At 45.7% G+C, this 21,984-nt stretch overlaps 1 protein-coding gene across 9 annotated transcripts in view; it reads right to left on the bottom strand.

The window, feature by feature from the left end:
• Window positions 1–3,665: 3,665 nt before the first annotated feature.
• LOC135918171 (uncharacterized) overlaps window positions 3,666–21,984 on the bottom strand; it is a 46,033-nt gene continuing 27,714 nt past the window's right edge. For all 9 annotated transcript variants that reach the window (XM_065451834.2, XM_065451829.2, XM_065451828.2 and 6 more), the window contains 3 exons: window positions 11,280–11,501; window positions 6,182–6,349; window positions 3,666–5,430 (listed from right to left, as the gene is read on the bottom strand). In XM_065451834.2, the coding sequence (XP_065307906.2) occupies window positions 4,114–5,430; window positions 6,182–6,349; window positions 11,280–11,501 (1,707 nt within the window). In that variant the 3' untranslated portion in view covers window positions 3,666–4,113. The remainder of the gene's footprint in view (window positions 5,431–6,181; window positions 6,350–11,279; window positions 11,502–21,984) is intronic.

Below are 21,984 nucleotides of genomic sequence, written 5' to 3'. Positions count from 1 at the left end.
CAACTGATGGTAGCCCATGTGAAGTAGAGTTTGGTCTCTCGGGCGACCAGCCGCAGAGAGTATTGCGAACAGCTACCAAGTTTCTATGTGCGCGTACTGGTAGGAAGAGGGGAAGCTCACACGTGGACATACAGCCTAAAAGCTCCAAACTAAATTTGTGGACCACCACTTATAAACTGGCAGCAGTCAAGATTGCACAAGCGATATCGGCACTTCATGATGACATGCATCGCGTCGGGTGCACACAAAGTGAAGAGCGAAAGCGCGACAACGCGCATGCATTTAACGCGGAGTGCACGCCGCTGATAAGCAGCAGCCAAGCAAAGGCTTCTCCATTGCCTAGGCAACCCCCGCGCACCCACATTGCACTGCTGACATACTTTTTTTTACCTGTTCCTTGTTCGTTTGCTCCGCGTCTTCTCCTCATTCTCCACATCGCCCTTGTTGCTCTCCCTTCCCATCAGCTGGCTCACCTCATTGACAAGAGCATTTGCTACCACGCTTGTCTGTGCGATTTTCCCATGGAAGCCGCATTATAACCGGTATTTAATCTTGCGCAGCTGCACTACAAGCAATAGGTGTATACATAAGGGTTCTGTGGGAGGGTAAACGGGAGTCGGAAAAAGGCGCATTATAGCCAGTTCTGCATTATAAGCTGTTATGTTATAAATGGTCTAATCTGTACCAACGTTTCAAATCCCCGGTTATTTTCTTCATTTGACATAGATGTCAAAACTTTATCAGCCATGTTGACTCAGTGTTTGCGTTCTACAACATAGGTAGCAGCTATTTCGTTAGCACTCAAGGGCCGTGTTTTTGGTCTCGCACGCTTACTATGCCTTTTTCCCTAGTTTTAGGTATTACATTGTAGCAATGACAAGTATGTATATATTACATAGTGAAGAGGTAAAATAAGGTGTCCATACTGAATGCATGAAGCAAATTCACTAAAAAAGTTTTGGTAGAGTTTTTGACGGATTGAAGTTTAAGAGTGAGCTATAAAATAAAAAAGCAAAATAGGGTCATTTTTGGTCAAGATAAAACATTTAAGGGGTTAAGTAGCATCAGCACAGAAAGCTGCCAATGCATTCAAAATAAAAAGAAACGACATAACACATTGCTGTGCAGAAGCGACAAGCCTTAGTGCATGTAAATGCAAGGCACAGTTTTTAAAGCTTTGCCAATTTGCTGCTTGGGACAGTCGCAAAGATTCAGAAACGTGCAGACCAACGACTTTTCTGCAAATACGGGGAAACATTTCAAATTTATGACAAAAATAGGAATTATCAATAGAAGACAATCTACATAACATAACATAAAAGAAAAATCAATTTCCCATTCCTTTCCTAATGGCCTTTCACTTACAATCTCGAGTTACGAAGAAGTGGAAGCTCAATAATGAAAAACAGGGAAACGTTGGAACCTTAGCAGATGCTCGGAAGAAAATCCTAGACCGAGCCACAAGGTTTCATTTATTTTTTACGTAACAAAGTGCATGCAGACACTGTGCAAGTAGATACTGTTCTTGACATTCAACAATATCATGCGAGCGTCACAGGACGAATTAGCGAGCATCCCATGACTGATCAAGACTGTGATATATGAGAGAGCATATACAAACTTACAAATTACATAACGGAACAGCGAACAGATGTTATAGGAGGTCCCCCCCTTCAGTCTGACTATAGGACCTCATCCTTCAACACGCACACCGAAGATATTTTGTGCACAATAAAAAGAAAACCAATCCAATTCAGTCACCACCTGCTAGGCAGTCTTCAAGATCAAGTCACAACTTCTGCATTTTTCTTTAAGGCCAAGCAAGGGGCAAAGAAAGAGCAGACATCCTTTGCTTCTTCATCTCTTTCTTGGTGCTGAACAAAATAGCGCATTACAACAGCCAACTTTCTCAGACTTATGTTACCCCCAAGCTTTTCAACGTACAGTGCTTAAGAGGAAGCTTTAGCTCGGACCCAAATCTGATGTGGTCTATTCAAATACATGTAAAACACAAAAACGTTTTTCCGAGATAACCCTAGACCGATTTTAATGGTATTTGTTGCATTTGACAGAGAAATTTAAATTCCAGCGACTGTTGGAAGTGGACTTTCGATTTAGAACCTGAATTTTGTTACAGATTTTCAAAAATTTGAAAGATTGAGAAAAGATAGAAGCATGAAGTTCACAAATTTATAGCTCTGCATCAAGAACAGATATCTTGGTTCTGTAAACGGCATGCATTAGATCATTGAAAGCTGACAAATTTGACATGTCATCTTACGTGAATTTGTTACGTTGTGTACAGGGGTTCTGCAAAAGCTGTATTTTGATATTACTAAATTCTTTTGAGATTCATGTGTAACATATCAATTTTGCCTGCTTTAGATGTACTATTGGAGCCAATTTAGAGAATTGTGATATTTTTCATTGCAGAGTTACACAGTTGTAAACTTGACAATCTCGTTTTCTGAAAATTTTATATTTTTGCCAATTTTGAATAAAATATTGACAGCCTAAATCAAAAATTCGAAACCAACAGTCAGTAGATTTTAAGTTTTTCTTTTGAATCCAACAAACCTCGCCAAATTCGGCGCAGTGTTTGCCAAGAAAAGCGAGTTCTCCTTTTACATGTATTTAGATAGAAGCACCTGAGCTAAAGCTTCCGCTTAAAGGCAGATGACAGTGTGACTGCCATCTGCTATGATGTTATCAGGAGTATGCTCCGATATCTGGTGCCTGTTAACTCCGACACTTGGAAAAGCTACACAAGGTACTGTCTGAAAGAGCTAATAAATTATGCTGCAAGTATCAAACTTCATATGTTTTTGTTCTGTTCCCTCTGCCTGCAACATTCACAGCTGCTGATGTTTGCTTGGTTGTGAAATGATAACTAGCAAAAGTAGCAGTGTGCTCAAGAGAGCACACTGAACTGAACAAGATGATGCATTGTGTGTACACAGGGTATCAGAATATACAATATCAATACTACTGTAGATAACGTAAAATATAAATGAAAAGAAATGAGCAAAGCAATAGCAAAATGACTAGTGAAATGTTAGTGCAATGCCAAAGCCACAAGATTTATATAAAACAATGCAGAAGATTGTCAGTAATAAATGAAGCAAATAAACGACTTCAAAAACGACTTCACAAATGCTACCAGCTACCATAACTGCATGATGCCAGCACCAACTCATAAGGCACAAAGGCATGCTGCATGTGGCAAAATTGTGAATATTCATTCAAACAACAAAGCACAGTTGCTCCCATTCTGGTGAGATTATTTACATGAGTTTAATAGGGCTTCGGTGAAGGCTAGTAAAGATATGTTGTCACGCACGTAGTTAAGCAAAAAAATCATGTGCATTAATATTAATATATGTTCTGCATGTTAAATGTTTAGTCTTATGAGATAAATAAGCAAGCAGGCATATGGGATCCCCCCTAAGAGCATAGAAAAAGAAGCTAAAATAGCGCACTGCTGCTGCAGGCTTTTATTCAAATACAGCGCAAAGAGTACTTAAGCACAGCTTGGTCATGGTAAGGTGGACTGTTGTGCTCTTTCATGACCACTGTTCTGGTCATCCTTGCCACCTAACTGCAACAAATTTTGAAAAAGAACAGGGACAGAGTGTCGAGGCAGTCATGCTCTAGATACCGACCACTGAACAAACGAAAATTTCGAGCGATGTAAAACGTATACAATGACATGGTACACCATTCTTTCAATTGTGCTACAGTCATTAGGTGCTATAAGCTGATGGTGGAACGATGTGCCACCTTTATGTGAAAAGGTACATACACTGGAATACCCTGTAACCCTGCTTTAAGCAACAAGAATAAATACCATCCTTGACTAGATATTTTGTAGGAATTTAACTGCAATGGTTCAAGGCACCAAAAACACACACATAAAAATCAAACTTTGCCTCTTATGAATATAGTCTTTCAGCATTCTGCCATACACACTGTGTCATTTAAATTCACTGAGGTAGTGCAGCATATTCTTCAGAATGCCCTATCACATCTTAATGGCCACATCATCGCAGTCATCGCCGACAAGTTGGTCCTCAAACAGAGCCTGTGTTGCACAAGTTCATCAACAGTTGTTTCTCAATTCTTGTCCTTGCTTTGATCAGGCACTGAAGTAGAGGGAGCTTGCGCTCCTTCTGTTCCACCACTCTCAGATTTGGTAGCTGCCTGCCTCCCTGAAGTTTCGTCATGCCACTCAACCAGGGAGCTAGGTTCTTGCTTCTTGCCATCCGATTCTATTACAGTGGCTCCAGCATTATCAGGCACTGCAGCTTGAACGGGGATGTTGTCAGCTTCTGCTTCTACAGGATTGGAGTACGAAACATAAAAATCAGTAGTGCCCTGCTTTGGGCCTGTTGAAACCCGTTCACTACTGTAAACCTTTGAACCCTCCAGCTGTTGAACTGCAGTTGCACTGTCCAACAAAGCTACAGTGCCATTTGCCGAAGATTTGTCTGCTGCCACCGGAACCTTTGGTTCGTGTTCCACAGCACTTGGTTCAGCTGTATTTGGCCCTACATAGCCAGACTTGGGATTGACCGCACTTATTGCATCTTCAGCGCCACCTTCCCCAGGATTGGAGTATGAAACATAGAAATCTGTAGTGCCCTGCTGCGGACTGTGCAATACTGGTTCCAAGCCACCAGCCTTGATGCTGGTTTTTTCTGTACCCACGCTTTGACTTGGTGAGAAAGAATCATCCTTCTTCAACTGAACCTCACCAGGACCCGAGTGCACAGCATGGAGTGGTATACAAGGAGACACATCTTGAGAATTCCTTCTTGCAGGAGCAGTGGCCACACCCATGCCTTCATCTGAAATGCTATGTGAAAGACACTTAGGACCAGTCTCCAATGGTGCCTCGAAAGCACTACCATGTGAAGCAACATTTTCTAGAGAATGTGGCGTTAGTCCTTTTTGGTCACGATTTTGGGAGTTGACATCACTGTCCTCTTTCAATGAGGCAACATCCTTTGTCAAGTGGCTAACCATCCTGGCTGGAAAGGGCGATTCGGGAGACTTGGAAGCCTGCATGTTTTCGGAGGATTTGCTCCCTGCTCTGACGGCACCTTCCAGGGCCTTGTGGTGCAAGAAGATGTTTATGTCACTCTTGGCTTTGGGAAGACCACCCCCAGAGCTCGCAATCTCAGCGTGCTTGTCGGCAGGCAGTTCGCGTACCAGTGAAAGTGGAGGTGGAGTCAGGGAACGCGGCGGTGTCGGGCAGTAAGCTGGAGAACTCGGTTTGTATGGTGAGGCGTCTCGAGACATTGGCCGCCGGGTTCTCATCTTGGCCGGTGGTCGGAACAGATTGCATATTTCCATATAATGCAGGGATGCACCCGGAGCAAAACCTTCAGCATCCAGGTCCAACAAGGGAGTGCCACTTTGGTCAGTTTCCTATGAGGGCAAAAAGAGAGAGAGCCCTCTCAGCGAATCACCCGGTCCCACGGGTTCGCCGCTCCACCTCTTGCCACTGTGTTTCCATGTCAGCAAGGCACAATATCCTCCTTCTTTATCGGAACCATCTACAATATACCAAAAATGGCTCAAGCCTGGACCACACCTTGATGGGGTCATGTATATAGGATGTGTCTAGCATAAAAACCAGAGAAGGAAAAATGCAGAGGACCGTGCAACTCACATCCACTTGTTAAAGAATTTCGTCGAAGCACTGGCCTGACAACAACCATCCAAAGATCGGCAAACTAAGACAGACACATGGAGATCTCTGCCCTGCTGCTGAGTGCCCAAAGTCGCTAACACAAACTGATTCAGGCAAATTGAAGGTGCTAATAGATGCACATGCTCAAGAAATAGCTAACCTACTGATAGAGAAACTGCCTCCAGCTACAACGAGCATGCATCGTTATACACAGGATGCCCAGCAAATTTGTTTTTTTCCTGCATATTCTTCACGCAAGCACAAGCGAACCGTTTCAAGCAATAACCAGAAAGTGCTTCCTTAGAGAAATAGAGCAGCTGTAACTCTCAAGTAATGGCACATGCTAGGATGCTCACCACTTTAACCTGAACTTAAGGTGGTGTCTGAAGACCATTGAACGTTACGCACCATGGTCGTCGATGAGTGCATGATGATATTTGGCCAAAAAACAAAAGAAAGGGGGAAAGAATGCAAACAGAAACTTACCAGCCTTCCTTCCCTGCCAAAGAGCTCCAGGAAGTTAAAGATGAATTCCCTTGACTTCTCTTCCCACTTCTGGATGAGTTCGTGCCTTTTCCCTTCAAAATTCTCCACCAACTGTTTGCTTTTATCTTTTAACTCATCCATCTTGTTCTGAAGCAGGAACTTTTTCTCCTGCAAATACAATAGGGTAAAAAAAAAGTTCTTCTCTGAACTGTCTTCTGTACTTTCAAAAATCAGTCAGGGCTCAAATGGATTACTGTCTGACACATTTACCTGTTCCAATTTCACAAAATCACAAAGCTAAAAGGGAGATATTGCGTGCAACTAGAGTCCTTCTGTGACAAGTAATAAAGCTTCTACATTTGTAAGAGGGAACGTCAGTGAACACACGGTCTCTACACTTTGTAATATGATATCAACTATCAACACAATAAAACTGACATTAGTACTATGTTTTGAAATGCTTGTGTAAATGAATTTGGAAGAGGAAGTGTGTGCTCCCATTGATGTCATCTCATTCGCTCTCAAAAGTGACGAGTCTCTTTTGTGTGCCCACAAGCAGCTTGCAAGCACCCTACAATGAGTAACCAGCATTTCATTTTTGTATACAACATCAAGGAGCACTAAAACTTCCAGCCAGAAAAATGTTAAGCAAAAATTTGAATCCCTGAAGGTTGCAAGCCCAGGCAATAAATACAACCAAGAAAAATTCTAGCAAACCTCGCAGAGAGAATCTCTCAGCTAAAATTCATATGAGTACAAGCCAATTCGTGGTACTAGTGTCATATCTTCACTTGCAATAGTCTCAGCGGCTCAAAGACAGCTTACCAGCACCTTCCAATGTCAAAAGATAAAAAGCAACATCCCCTTCGTATTCAGAGCAAGAACACGTGATAATGAAGCTCAACAGTTCACTCAGAGCCCGGTATGCCAAGACAATAAAAATGGAAGAAGGTATAAAAGAAAATGCTAGCCTGGCACTTCTAGCAATCACACTTATGTACAGTCAAACCCACTTACAACAACGCTGCTTTTAACAATAAAGTTGAACCTCGTAATAACGAAATAGGCGGGGAACACGAAATAATTCGCTTGCACAAGAATTTCGTTGTTGCGAAAAGAGACAGCACAGATAGGTAATGCATCGCAGAACAAAACTTTACTGTCTAAATTCTGTTAGCCTACTTTGCAAGCTTTGCTCGAGGATACAGAACCGCATTGCTGACAGTACAAATAGTGCCACATGTGTTGACCAGCAGTGGCAGTACTGCCGTAGCGCAGTATTCTCGGTCAACTGCTTTCGGAGATGTGATCACTTTGCGAGATTTTGCGTAACTCGGCACCGGACGCAGAGCGCCCGCAGGCGCCGACGCGTCCGGTGCCGATTACAAAAGTGATTGTATCTCATGTACCCGAAGGCAAACGATCGAGATAACTGCTCTTTCACGCAAATCTAAGTTCGGCGCTGAATCGGCACACGATGCCTCTCGGGTGGCACCAAAGCCAGTGTTCTTGAAGCAAGGGATGCATATTCCTGGACGATCGCTCAATCATGGCCTGATGCATGACACTCCGTATGCCACGACCGCCATCTCAAGCGACATCAACAATTCCATGTTGGTGAGACATGGATTTCTTTGCTTTTGCTGCATTTTTCTCACCGAGGTGCACATTACGCAGTGCACTGAAGCGATCAGGGATTGTTGTTGAAAACGCGCGTCCAGTTTGTGTTCAGTTTCACCTCATGCGATTGGCCTAGGCCTCACCGAGTCGTCAGCCATGGGGAACGCAAGCTGAACGCGCGTTTTGAACGATTACGATCTCGCCTGGTAGGCGTGCAAACACCGTCGTCACATGTCGGTAACAATGTGCGTGCCGCTCATGGTGCCACATCAAACAGGCAATCAACAAACAAGATGATGGCCATGACGTGTTTCCAGGGCACTGATCACTTCTGGCGCTTGGTTGTTTTTGAGAACAAAAATGGCAGCGCCCACACAAGTGTAATGTAATGGTATTTTACGCAATTTTAGCGCAAAACAATCGCATTTGAGCACATTTTGGAGCCTGCTAGCCTTACGCAATATGCAGAGTTACGTTCCGGCAAATTTCGTTGATGTGGGATCGCAGTACAGCGACATTTCGTTGCCGAGAGGTATGAAATGCATTGAATCCTATGGGCATTCACCGGGCATATGAAAATGTTTCGTTGTCGCGAGTATTTAGCTGTGGTATTTCATTATCGCGGGTTCCGACTGTACGCTGGTTATAACAATGAGAAGCTGATGCACTATCAACTTTTGTATGTTTTCTATGGCAAGATAACTTGCTTACTACAATGCCCACATGCCACATTGTTGGTTATAATGATGAAGTCTGCCTGCTGGGTGTCCGTGTCGAAAGATAATGAAATGTGAAATCCTTTAAAAGAAGGAAATAAAAGAGACACTTGAGCAGCTGCACGAACAGTCACCACCACAATGGCTGCAGCGAGTTCATTTTCCAGCCTTCTCCGCATTGCCGGCCTCATGCGCCTCTCTCCTGTCACCCTTCCACCCCTCCAAACATGAGTGGGCTGCACCCACATCTCTATGCAACGCCACCCTCCGAAATACAAACGGACCGCACCAACTGCTCTGACAGCGCTGCACTGCTCCCCGTTGCTCTTTGGCCCCTCATTCTTCACAGTTATGCCGATAGATGAAGTCGCTTGTGCTTGTCTTTGTTGGTTGCTTCGAAGTCATTCTGGCCATGTGGTTTCTCAGCCTCATTTGACTCACTGCTGAAAACAGAAGGTGGTTGATCTGCCCGCTGATCATCAGCAATGCATGACGTTTCCGGTGAAATGAAAGCGCACTGCTACAGATTTGGAAATGAAGTGCTTCTAACTGTTGAGGCAATCGTCATGAGTGCATTGCATTGCATAGCGACGGCGAAAGTTATGGCAACAACAGTGATGACGCGTTAGGACAGGCTGCCCTTCGAGTCCCTTCGAGGCTTTGTTTTCAAGAGGGACCTTTCGCTGCACTACTTGGAGCACCTGGATGTCTTGGAGAAGGACTTGGGCAAGCTTTGCGTAAAGCAAGCAAGGCCAATGGACATGGGGTTTTCTCATGCATGCCAGTGAGAAGTATGTGGTGAGATGCTTGTGGTTATCTTGCCCCAGTGTCTTTTTCTGGATTTTTCGAGCTGACAGACCGCTGTGGTAACCTTCTTGCATCTTTTAAACCAAAGCAATGCCTTAGTGCAGCTCGAATGTCACTTGCTGCGGGTGACCCCTCTGCTCAGTTGTTAAAGCAGAGCCATTTTTGAACACTGACAGTCGCAGCTTGTTACATGCAGGAAGCAGGGTGAAACAATTAAACAAGTGAACAAAATCGGCAGCCCGATGGAGGAAGGTGGTGGGGAGAGGCGATGGCCTCCCCACCATTAGAGTTTTCTCGCAACAGCTGTGCCATCCCCCATTTATATTTTTTTCCATGCAACCCTGTTAAACAGGTATCAGTTATAACAATGAAATCTTCGTGGCAGTTGAATACTGTTACAGTAAACCCTCATTAAACCGTAGCTGCTTAAACAGTAGTTTCGTTTTAAAAGTAGTAAAGTCAAATCCCTGACTCAGTGGCCATTGAACATAATGTGTTTTATATCCGCATAAACCGCACCAACTTATTGCGTATGTGTCAATTAACATGTAGTGTTTCCACTTTTCGTAGCGCAATCACAGCGGTGCGTCGTCCGCATCGGGCGGCCCAGCTGAACAACAAGCCTCAGTGATATGAACAATGGCCTCCAAGCACCCTTGGCATTTGCGAGTGAAGCCAGATCAACATCAAGATCATTTCTGTGTCGCGCCATACAGCGTTGTGGCATCATGCTAGCTAGGACTTGCGTCCTGCCAAAGCTCGGATAAAAAACACCGGGTGTTCAGCATAGAAGAAAAATTGGACATCATTCCTGCTACCAAATGTGGCACGAAGAAATCGGCAATGGCATGCGACAGGGATCTACCGCTGACTATGGTGTGCAGCATTTAGAATGCAAAAGTTGCTCGGCAGCGCTGCTGCGACCACGAAATATTTTCGGCTACGAGGTTCAACTTTTCGCCATCGTTGCCTCAGTTGTTGCCGAAGTGCCGTTTAACCATAGTGACGATGACAGAAAGCGACAACATGGGCGATTCAGGCCCGACAGTAGCAGAAGCTGTGCGTCAGCCTCATGAATGCAATCATCACAAGAACAGCACACCACAATAAAGAAAGGCGTCCCGCGACTTCTGCAGCACTATTGCACCCGTGCACAGAAAATATGCAACGTCAACAAGGAATCTGCCATGCGAGTGTTTGCCGAGTAGAGGGGGCTGGCTGAAAAGCTGTCTTGCAGCTTCAGTAAGTTTGAGGCCAAAACATGATCGTCCGGGCAACCAGTCAGCCTCTGGCCCCCAACTTTTTGTGCAGGACCGCATTACATGTGCTAGTTACTGCTCAAACAAGCTACAAAATATATTGCTTCAGAGTTCTTTCCAAATGTTTGTTTGCAATATCACTCAAGCTGCAAATTCTAGTACGCTGATGTTTTATTGGTAATTTCTAATAGCGACCTTCGAAAGGCAGATACAGAGTACCATACACTCAATTGTCATTTTTTGGTACTGAGACAGGGTAGCCTGTTCAACGGCAGCGGTCTGCGAGTTCCGTGGCTCGAGAGATGGCGACATGCTGCATGACCAAACCAGCAGTATCCAGCATGCTGCAGATGGCTGTTTGGCCAAGATCACACTTGCTATGAGGCTCAGTTCAAAACAGGTTCGTGTGCTGTGGTGTGGTGGGGTGCACCACTGCGAACATGCACTGTACCCATATTAAAGATCATGACTAGTATCATCGCTAACCAATCTGCTTTGCCAGTAGCCATTTCATGTTTACATCTACTCTCGATTACGAGAGAGCCATAATTTTTTTACCAAAGAACATAAAGCCTATAAAGCGCACTGTTCCTTGTCCTTCAATCGGCAGCAACAATTACACAGATTTGTCATCAACAAGCTGAGAAGCATTCAATACTGAATTCACACAAAACAAGGATTACGAAAATGGCTCACATTCAAAAAGGAGACATTCATGTCTCTAGCGGAGTAACCCCTGGCAAGGTTTCGTCTGACATACACATCGTAGTCTTTGACAATCCTTGCAACTAGGTCCGACGTAGAGATTCCATCTGTCCTTTGTGTGGCGAGAAACATGCCTTTCTCTTTGATAAACTTGTACACATCCTCTTCATTGCCCATACAGTAGGGAATCTCATCATGCGCCACAAAGTCAATCTGGAAATGGAAAAAAAATCAAAGCGAAGCACACTGTTAAGAGGGGGTGAGAACAAGGACAGAAGTAATATACATTCTCTTTTTCACATTCTAATACTACTGCGTAATGTCTACTTCTTCATGTAAATTTTTCCTCTTGATGGTACAGTTGAGCACCTCCACGACGAACGCCTCTACAATGAAAGGACCTGTACAACGAAGGAATAATTCTGTCCCAGTTCTATTGCGAACAGTGCAGCGTACAACCTTTATAACGAAGGTGCCTGTATAATTAATGACTTCAATCTTTGCCACCTCTGTTCATGGCTTTTCGGTGCACTACGTTGCTTTCAGGAACAGTTCAAATCGCTGCCTGAAAAGCTTACAACTTTTTTCATCATCACCGGTTATGCATGACTCCAGTAGCTTGACGCTGTCAATGACATATGCGCAGCACTCACTGCGGTGTGACTATATTTGGTGTTCGACTATATTTGTAACTGTACGTTTGGCCTTCTGTAAGTTTGGCCTGCTGAAATTATTGTTTTTTTCTATACCAGTTTGTTTACTTTGCTCATAGATTTCAATGCCCCGGATGAGGAAATAGTAAATTTCATGTTCGAATCTAATCCTAGTTTGCTCACATTGCGCGCTTTTTGTGTGCTCTAATGAACATAAACTGTACCCTAGCGGCAACCACTGGAAACGTTTTGTATGGCGTCGGTAGTTCGCGGAGCAGACAACACGCACGTATGCAATAGCGCAGGCAGCCTGAAGCATAGTTGATGAGGACGCGAATTCGTATTGTCGGTGCAGTGATGGCGACGCAGCATTTGCACTGTGTATTGGCAGAAATTTCAGCTGTTCACAACGTTATTTGGTTAACATGTGGTATATCATGCTATATGCTGACAGGACACGAATAAGAAGTCGACGCGACAGCAACATCGACATTCAGCCGACTAGTTGGCAGACTGTGTCAACAGGAGAAATGTATGGTCATACTAGTATGACGACGACGTAACTGATGACACAATTGACAACAGTGAGTCGTCATAGTGCAACAGGTTTTTATGCCGCCTCCGACAAACCCAGTGTGCCAATCGCTGTGCAATCAGTTGCCAATGAGAGCACTGCACTGACAATGCGAATGTCACAGCAAGTGCTCTTGTGTATGGTTTTAGCAGCATGAACTAAACATACGCGCAAAGAAAGAGATGCACAGGGACAGCATAATCTCAGGATGCAAAACCAGCAGGCCCTATCTTTTCCCTTACAAAGTCTACATAGACTTTGAGGCAGTGTGGATCTCGTTCAGTGCAGTTTTATTAGGCCTAGTACAGCCAACAAGTTCATCCGCTACTGGAGGACCTGAATTGTAGGATAAGCAAGTAGGACGAAGGAAATAGCTTTTATAGTTCAGTCCTGGCCATATCAACTTAAGGTGAACCGCTCTTAGCATAGTACAATGCAGACACAAGGAGTTGGAAGCGGCAACACGGTGCGGTGCCAACACCGGCACATCATTGTGATTGATTGAAGGTTGTCGGTTGCACTTGCCAGCGCTTTCATGAACCACGGCCGGGCTCGACTGGCGCACGTGTGCGCTTGCTTCTTACAGCCTCTGCATAGGGGCTAGTTCTTGCCTATTGCCGCTGCTTGGTGGGCGGCGCTGTGACCTCATCCAGCTCATCTGTTCCCAGCCGATCCGTGCAGCATGCACAACGCTGGAAGATGGGGTCGGACGTGCTTCTTACCTCACCATGCATTCAAGAACAAGTCGCCTAATTGTTGAGGACACGTAAATGGTTCATCTAGGCTTCTTATAAATGCATGCAGTGTAACCAAATTAATACATCGAGCTTCTTTAAGTTCACTTGGGAACATGGAGATGCATGCGCCAGGAGAACAGCTCTCCGCCATCAAACACACATGCATTTTGAGGAATGAAAATAAACATTTATTGCTCGTATGTACTTACAATGGGTGCCATACTTTCAGGCGAAAACTCTTGCGGACACGGTAGCTCACAAATGTGTCTCATTCACAATTACAATCTAAAGTGTTTCCTTCACGGCTTGTGTACATAGGCCGAAGGCTTGTCGTTTTCTTCAGTCAGTTGGTTTGAGTGATTTGCAAGTATATATTCTCAAAAACTTCTCGGCAATTAGATTTGCGGATTGTCTTGTATGGCTGTCGTCAACGCCTCCAGGGGAGCTCAAGATGGGAGCGCGTTGTAAATAGGTCTGGACTGCTCTTTCGAGTACTTCTAGTACATTGCTGCGTGGCAGGTGTTCGGAGGCTTTATCGAAAAAAAATAAACTATACTGTCCAAAAGCGCTAGAAACTCAGGCTTTGGATAATGTAGTTCGCTACTGTCTTGGCCTCGGAGTAGCTTATACAGCGGGTGATCTTTGTTATTTCTCGTCAACAGAGGAGCACAAGAGTCACATCCAAGGTCTGTCATCAGCTTGGCAATGTAGCCACCAAGGTATGCCAGACCAGAGTAGGTGACAGATGGAGATGGAGAAGCCATGTATCCCAGCAAAGACCTCAGGTCTTCATCAAATGTCTCTGATAGCCTCACGGCCTTGTCCTCAACTTCAACATTTGATATTGTAATTTTGTTTAGCTTTGCAAACTTTAACTTAACAATATGGTCCAGAGCAGCGGTGACGGCTCTAGCATCCAACACGTCGTTCTCGCCCCACATTGATCTCACCTTACCGAAAATCACTTCGATGGGGTCGTTGCTCAATTTTTTTGTTAGGATATAACTAACACCTTGCTCTAGAAGGAGCTCCATTGTCGCCACAGTTGACTTTGTTGTAAAAAGCAAAGCTTGGTATGTCTCGTTAGTGAAACCATCATTCACTGATCCTATGGAATTCACCTGTATTTTCTCCACGTAGGAAGTAAAATCATTCTGCAGCCACAGTAGCCGACTGTCATCACTCCTAGAAATGGGAGCTTTGTGGCCGCTTCCATTGAAAGAAGTGTCATGAATGTTAAACCATTTCTTCATGGCCTTCATAAAGCAAACGGTAGAGCTTGCATTCTTAAACTCTCGGGCGCCAGCAGTGGAATTTTGTTGAAGGTGCTCTATGGCTGCAGAAAACTTGATCCGATTGCAGCACATTCATTTTTTCCAAGTTGGAAGGGTAGACATGTTTCCTTGTCAAATTTTGTGCCAGCTTCACAGTGGTGCGCTTTTGATGCTCATATAATTTCTGCACAAACACATCACTAATGACACCTGCTCCAACATTAATTTGACGTTCCAGGAACTGGTTTCGAACATTCTTGAGCACATGGCACGGGTCGAAGCTTAAATAGATAATGCAGTTGGTGTCATGTGGGTGACCTACAACCGTCTTCAGGCTTCCGTTTCCCATGAGCTTAAAGATTGTTACGTTTGCCGAATAATTGTCAGTAACAATGCGAACTATGACGAAGCCACATGATTCCACAGCAGCAATCACTTCCTTCGTCCATGCAAAGAGGTCTCTACCACTTAGCTGCTTCGTGAAGTAGTAAGAGCATGGAATTTTGTACCTACTAGTCATACCATGCAGAACAAAGCAGACGACTCTGTTGGCAAGGCCTTCTTTCGGTGGGTTCGCCATGCTGCTGTCTGGCTTATCCTTGAGACTAAAGACTGCATCAGCCTTCCTATCATAGACGAACTTTGGTTTTATGCTGGCTTCATCTATTATTAATGAGGCCATATGCTGTTTGCTGCTCAGCAGCGAGGCCTCATGAACGAGGCGCTCTTTCATGGCATTGCTCATTCCTGATATTGTTGGGCTTGGACGTAGGTATCTTTGAAGGGTACACTTACTTTGCTGGCAATGTTAGAAGACCCGAAGTGTGAGCATGATTACAGCCTCTTGGAGAGAGAAAGTGCCACATCGCGCACTCTCTAACAACCTCTTCGGGGTAAGCTGCACGCTGCTTTCCGTAAAATTCTATTTGATGCAGAAGAAAGACGGCCTTCTTATTTCCTTTCTATGCATCCACTGCGATTTTCTTTACAGATGCGTGGTGCTTGGTTTCGCGATAAAATGCAGTCACTTTTTCCTCTGCCGTAAGAAACTGCTGCAGCTTCTGACATTTTGAACAGTGGTACGATACAGACCAGTGCGATGAGCGTCACTGTTCGTTGTTTGCTTTCAAACACTTACTGCTGTTTGCTCGCTGAAAACATCTTGTGATCCCGCAACATCAAGCTCTGATTCGTTTGTCTCTGCTTTTCGCTTCCTTGATGTTTGAGGTGGCGGCGAAGCTCGAGAAGCAGGATCCTTGCAAGGCTTCTTTGCACTTGGTATCAAGTAGGAAGGATAGTCCTCGAAGAGAGTAGTCACACATCAGGAAGAAGTTTTCCGATGCGGCACACAGGTATGTAGTCTTCATCGCGGAAGCGTCTGCTGCATACGACAGTTGATGCAGATTTGTCATTGATAACTAGGTTGTCTCTTGAAATAATCTTTTGCCATTTGTAGCAAAGTTCAGCATTGCTTGGGAACTGGTGAAAAGAAACACCAGGTGTTTTCCCGGAACGGAACTTGCAATATGGAACACAGCAATACACCTTCACACAGCAGTTATATACCGATGTAAAATGAATGGCCGCGCGTACTAAAGGCTGTACGACCGTCTTCAGGAGCCCACAAATCACTGCATACTGAACAACACTGACAGAACACCGAATAAAATGCGCGAGAAAAGGATTGTGCGAGCGCGAAAGCAAGCGCATATATGCGGAGCAGGGGAGGAAGGGTCAGGGTCACAGTGCCCCTACCGCCGACGGGTGGCGAAACGTGCTGAGAAACTCTCCCATTGTTTCCCCGACAGGTGAGAAGGCCGTAACAAGCAAGCACGCGCCAGGCGAGCCGGCTGTGCATGAACTAAGTGCGACAGTGTAGAGAGGTTATGCCGAATTTTTTTTTTTTTAACCGAAAAGCATAGTTTGCTTCTTGTGCCAAACAGGCAACAAGTGATGGCCCTTTCGATACGACAGCATAAACAACAACTTCGCTCAGTTTTCACGCAATTACAGCAGGCATCGGCATTTTCGATTGGAAGCCACATGCCCTCTAGATAAGCGCTTATGTGCACAGAGTTTACTCTAGCAATACACTATCAAACAAACAAACTATATGCCTAATGATAATAAAAGTGAGGACCACCTATCAAGATCAGCAGTAACCACCTCCGCATAATGCTATAAATGATGACATTTTTGACATTTTCGAAGTGCCTGGGACGCTCATGCTTTCTCATCTCAGTGCAATACAATACTTCTCATATGCACATGAGAAGTGTTCATATTGTTATGGCACAACCAAGAGTGGCGCCAGTTAGAACAACACAATTTGACGGGTAGAGGTGGAGTCGCTCTTGGCAGCCATCTTGTTTACGAATCGTCGTCTCTCGTGTAAATATTGTAAATACAGTCGAATCTCGTTAATTCGAACATGCTTAATTCGAACTTTCGGTTTATTCGAACTGACGCTGTTGTCCCATCAAAGCTATGTGGATTCCAATGGGCGAAAACGCTCGGTAATTCGAACGCACAAGCATTTGCAATGGTTAGTTCGAACATACTGCGCTTTGACAATGCTCTCAGCAGCGTGCCAAATCCCGCGGCAGCGTCTCTGACTAGCATTCCTCTGACCCCACCATAGAGGAAAAGCTTAGGAGAGACTTCTCAACGACTCGCATGAAAAAAAAAAAAAGAAAGCCGTGGCAGGAATTTGTGCGCAAGCGTAAATTACTTTTGTTCGTGACGAGTGAGTGACTTCTGTTAGTGCCACGCCACCACCATGTACCCCCCATTGAGTCAATGTATAAGAGCGTCGGAAATTTCGGATGCAAGAAACCTTCGCCTTCCAACTTTTCAATCTTTTTGCCATGACTGCAGGTCCGAAACGGCATTAATCGAAGCCACCACAACTGCCATTTTGATTATAGCGCCGCCTCGAGCCGGCACTCTCGCACGCAAATCCACTGGCAGCCATAGCCACACCACAGCAACTTCGACGTTCAGTACCAAGCTTCTAGCTGTTCGGTACAATGTTTTTCATTTAAACAATTCGTTGCTGTTGGCAATGGCGCCGACTCTGCCTTTGTAAACCTTGCCAATGGCTTCAGAGTGTGGAAAGCACGGCACGTTGCATAATGCCGGTTCCCAAAAGTCAACTTCGTCCCAATACAGCACTCTTATGCAATTAAGCATACCAAAAGTATTAAGCATACCAAAAGTCACGAGACATAAGTTTCCATTTATTATACATGCATGCACCTGCTGCCTCCTATCACAGTACAAGCCCCGATACACCTAATAACTGACTGTAATTTGTAAATACATGTCAATAAATCTTGTGGAACTTCCCACACATGTGTTAACGCAGTGCAGATGGGCCACTACAGTCAAGTCCTCCATTCAATTAGCTTCCTTCAAACAAATTTTCAAGCCCCTTCGAGTTCGAATTATAGATATTCGACTGTACATCTTTATATGTGACTTGTACAATGTAACAAATTGGTGTGAGGTGCGGGGTACCCACGAGAAACAACAACCGAGCTCCGCAGTGGCTGTCACTTTGGATTGGACAACATGAACATCGAAACAGGAACCGACATAGCGCGGCCCACATCAACGCCTACAACCCCGACGGTTGTGCTGGCTCAGCCATGGGATCGAGGAATGTTCTGCGGCATCGACGACCTCGACTTGGAAGACTGGATCGCCACGTACGAGTGTGTAAGTGCACACATCAAATCGGATCCGACGATTACCGTATTTACTCTAATCTAACGTGCTCTATTTTGAGTGTGCAAAAATTGAGTGTGCATTAAAATCGAGTAAGACCCTAAATCTGCATTACCAAATCACCATCAGCATTTCAAGATGGCCACTTCATACGAGCTTCGAGCCTAGCTAGCTGCCGTAGCTTTCTCCATGTGCTGTAGTATGTGTGCTTAGGCAATGCTTCCTTTGGCTTAGGCTCTTCCCATTTTCTGCATTTGCTCCATGGAGGAAGAAAAATGCTCCATGGTTTGCTCTAGCAGCATGGAAGTGCCAACTACAAAGACGTGCCGAGTTCATCACGATGCCACAATTAAAAGGAAAGCAATCACGTGTGCGGAAACGGACGGAAATTGGGCCACATCACGGGCGTTCGGAGTTTCTGAAACTTGCGTGCAGGACTGGCGCAAACAGGACAGGCATTCTACACTGGCAGCTGCCATGTACGGAACAGCAGCGCAGCCCCTACCTTGAAAGCGATCTGCGGCGGAGACAAGAGTCTACGTATCTGAGCGCACCGCGCTCTGTTCACGTCAAAACGAGAGGCTGCACAAAGGTCAATTCCCCCGCTCCTGCTACCGAACTTCCTCACTCCAGCATTTAAAGAGTTTCCACGGTCATTGAGCAAGACTTGTTTATGTTTGTGTGCTCGTGACACTATGCTTGTTAATTTAGTTAGTAAGCAAATGTTTTTTAGACTTTTATACTGCCGATAAAACTACTACATGTATCCTTACTTTTCATATAGCTGTCTACTAATTTGCTATCGTAATCAATGCTCTGCCTTTCGCGCGATACTGCGACTTTTTTATTTATCGAAACTTTAGTGCACTGGGAGTAAATCTTTATTTTTTCCAAATGAGAGAAAGCTGTATTTCTGTATGAAAGAATGAGGTGCGCGGTACTGCAAGGGACTTTTTTTTTCTTTAGGTCACGGCAAACGGGTGTGCGTTACAATCGAGGACTGTATTTTTCCTTTTTTTTTTACAAAAAACAGGTGCATGTTAAAATCGAGTAAATACAGTATGTTGGCTAACTTAGTCTTTAGCTACAAAGCACAGTGAAGGTGCGGTATGACAACCATGAGAAAGAGCTTAACGACTGGGAAACTTGCAAACAGAAGCTGAGGTACTTATTTCGCCACTGGGCGGAAGAGCACCACTAAAAAAGAACTAGCAACCAGCACCAAGGCATCCACAGAATCATACGTCTCTTACGTCTCTTAGGACGTGCTGGTACTGTGCCGTAAGGCTGACAGCGATATGGCTGAGCCAGACAAGGTTGAGCATGTACTGAAGGGGATCTCCGACGATGCTTTCAACCGGCTCATCTGCAAAAATTGTGAAACAGTACAGGACATCATAAAAGAGTGTCAACGCTTTGAGCAGGCCAAGACTCGCCGCACTGCAATGCCATTTACATGTCTGCCGAACACAGCTGCAACATCCTCTTGCGACGACAGACTAGGAGTGCAGCGATCAACATTGTCAGATGACCTGATGCTGATAGTGCGGCGAGAACTTGAAGCCATGACACCTGCAGCCCTTTTTCCCCTGTGGCCGAACAACTTGCCCACAGCACCATTTGTGCAGGAAATAGTGCGTGAAGAACTTGCTAATCTTGGGAGTTCATTCTGTATGTGCTGTTGCTGCTTCACAGCTGTCTCATGCTCCAGGTCCATCGACTGGTCCACAGTATCCTGCACGCTACCGACATCCAGCAGAGTGGCAAAGCGCAGACGATCAGCCAATCTGTTTTGCCTGCCAGCGTATCGGTCACATTGCTTGCCATTGTAACAACCGTACTGCCTCCTACCCTCTGCGACCGCCCTGCAACAGTTATTATGTTACGTCCAAGCGCGTCAAAGGGACGCGGGGATCAAGAAGAGAGGGGAAGAGGAGAACGAAGACGGTGCAGCGGCCATTCCTGTTGTTCGTAGCCTGCCGTTCCTGCTCTCGCACGCCTGAATAAACCCCTTTTCCCCGTGCTTGTAACAAATTGTTGGACGGTGCGGGGTACACCTCGTAACCATGGAGCCTGCGCTGCTACAACTTCGCCGAAGCCGTCGACTTGCCGGACTTCCGCCACCATCACCTGACATGACTGAATACGCCTGCCAGATTCCCGAAGGTTCTGACGCGGCTTCAAGGCCAGCACCTGGCGTTCCGTGGCAATACTACTGGGTGCCACTCACTTTGGGAGGAAAAGCCAGAGACGATGTCGACGAGTGGCTCACAAACTACCGAAGGGTGAGCCAATCTAATGGTTGGAACTCGACCGCACAGTTGTAAAATGTGTTTTCCCTTACCGACACAGCACTCGTCTGGTATGAGAATCACGAAGACACGCTCACTTCGTGGGAGCTTTTCGTAGAGGAGCTCAGAGCGTGTTTTGGAGACTCTAGCGCAAAAAGAAACGCGCCGAACAGACGCTTTCGCAAAGAGCTCAGATTCCCGGCGAGACCTGTACGACTTATATCGAAGAAGTGCTGAAACTGTGCAAAATAGTGAACTCTCAAATGTTTGAAGAGGACAAAGTTGGACATTTGTTGAAAGGGATAGCCGAAGACGTCTACAATTTTTTGATCGGCAAAGAAAGCTTGGATTCCGTGTCTGACGTCATTCGCCACTGCAGGACCTTTGAGACGCTGAAGATGCGACGGATAATTTCGAAGTTTGGTCACCTGGCTAATGTCACAACGGTGGCAAGTGTAGACCCGAGTTCGTGTGTTGACCTTCCATCAACAATACGGCAGATTGTTCGCGAAGAGTTGCTCCATCGGGAAGAGATGTACCGTTGCACACCCGGCATCGCTGGGGCGTACTTACCACACGAGATGCGAAACACGGCCGTTTCGACCGCATGGCAACCCACGGTTCACTCAGCGACCGTCGAGTATAGGTCTACCCCACAAACGAGAGGGACCCTGAGCTATCAAGATCATGACTACGACCAACGCCCTCGCCGCACGCACGCCTCCGGGCGGCCGATGCCTGGCCATGATGAATGGGACCCACCTGCTGGCTATGCAGTTGACAGCAACATGCGTGACTACGTGCAAGAACATCGAAATTTGCGGCATCTGCCGGTGTGTTTCCAATGCAGTGTCGCGGGCCACATAGCGAGATTTTGCAATCGTCGCCCAACAACGTGGAATCGTCGATCGGGGTCTTCAACAAGGACCACACCTCCTACGAGGACAACTCAACAGCCATGCACCACCTCTTGGTCAGCTGGCGTCCCTCCTGGCAACGATTACTGGCAGAGAAGCTTCCGGAGCCACTCGCCGGCATCTGACAGGAGTTTGACGCCACCGCCAACTTCTCGTGCACCGCGTTTACGTCAATCTCCATCGCCAGTGCGCCGCTCAGCCTCGCCTTAACAACCGGAAAACTAGCTAGCGCGGCCGATGGGGGTGAGGTCGCTCGACACGTGCTATCGACAGAAATGCCCCCTGCAGTTGCTATGATTAAGAACAAAGTGCATGTACTTGTGGATGGTGTTCCTACAATGGCTTTAGTGGATACCAGGGCAACTGTATCCGTAATGAGTCTCGGTTTTAAAGGTCGGTTGGGGCGCAAAGTTGTATTTCCGTGGGACCAGGCTGCAACGTTTTGTGGAGTGAGCGGCGAGTCGTTGCGCCCTGTTTGTGTGTGCACTGCTGAAGTGTCCTTTGCTGGTGGAGTTTTCGCG

Source organism: Dermacentor albipictus, chromosome 1 (assembly GCF_038994185.2).
Source record: "Dermacentor albipictus isolate Rhodes 1998 colony chromosome 1, USDA_Dalb.pri_finalv2, whole genome shotgun sequence".
NCBI lineage: Eukaryota > Metazoa > Arthropoda > Arachnida > Ixodida > Ixodidae > Dermacentor > Dermacentor albipictus.
Note: the sequence above shows the minus strand (reverse complement) of the source record. Positions and strands in the feature narration are given on the sequence as shown.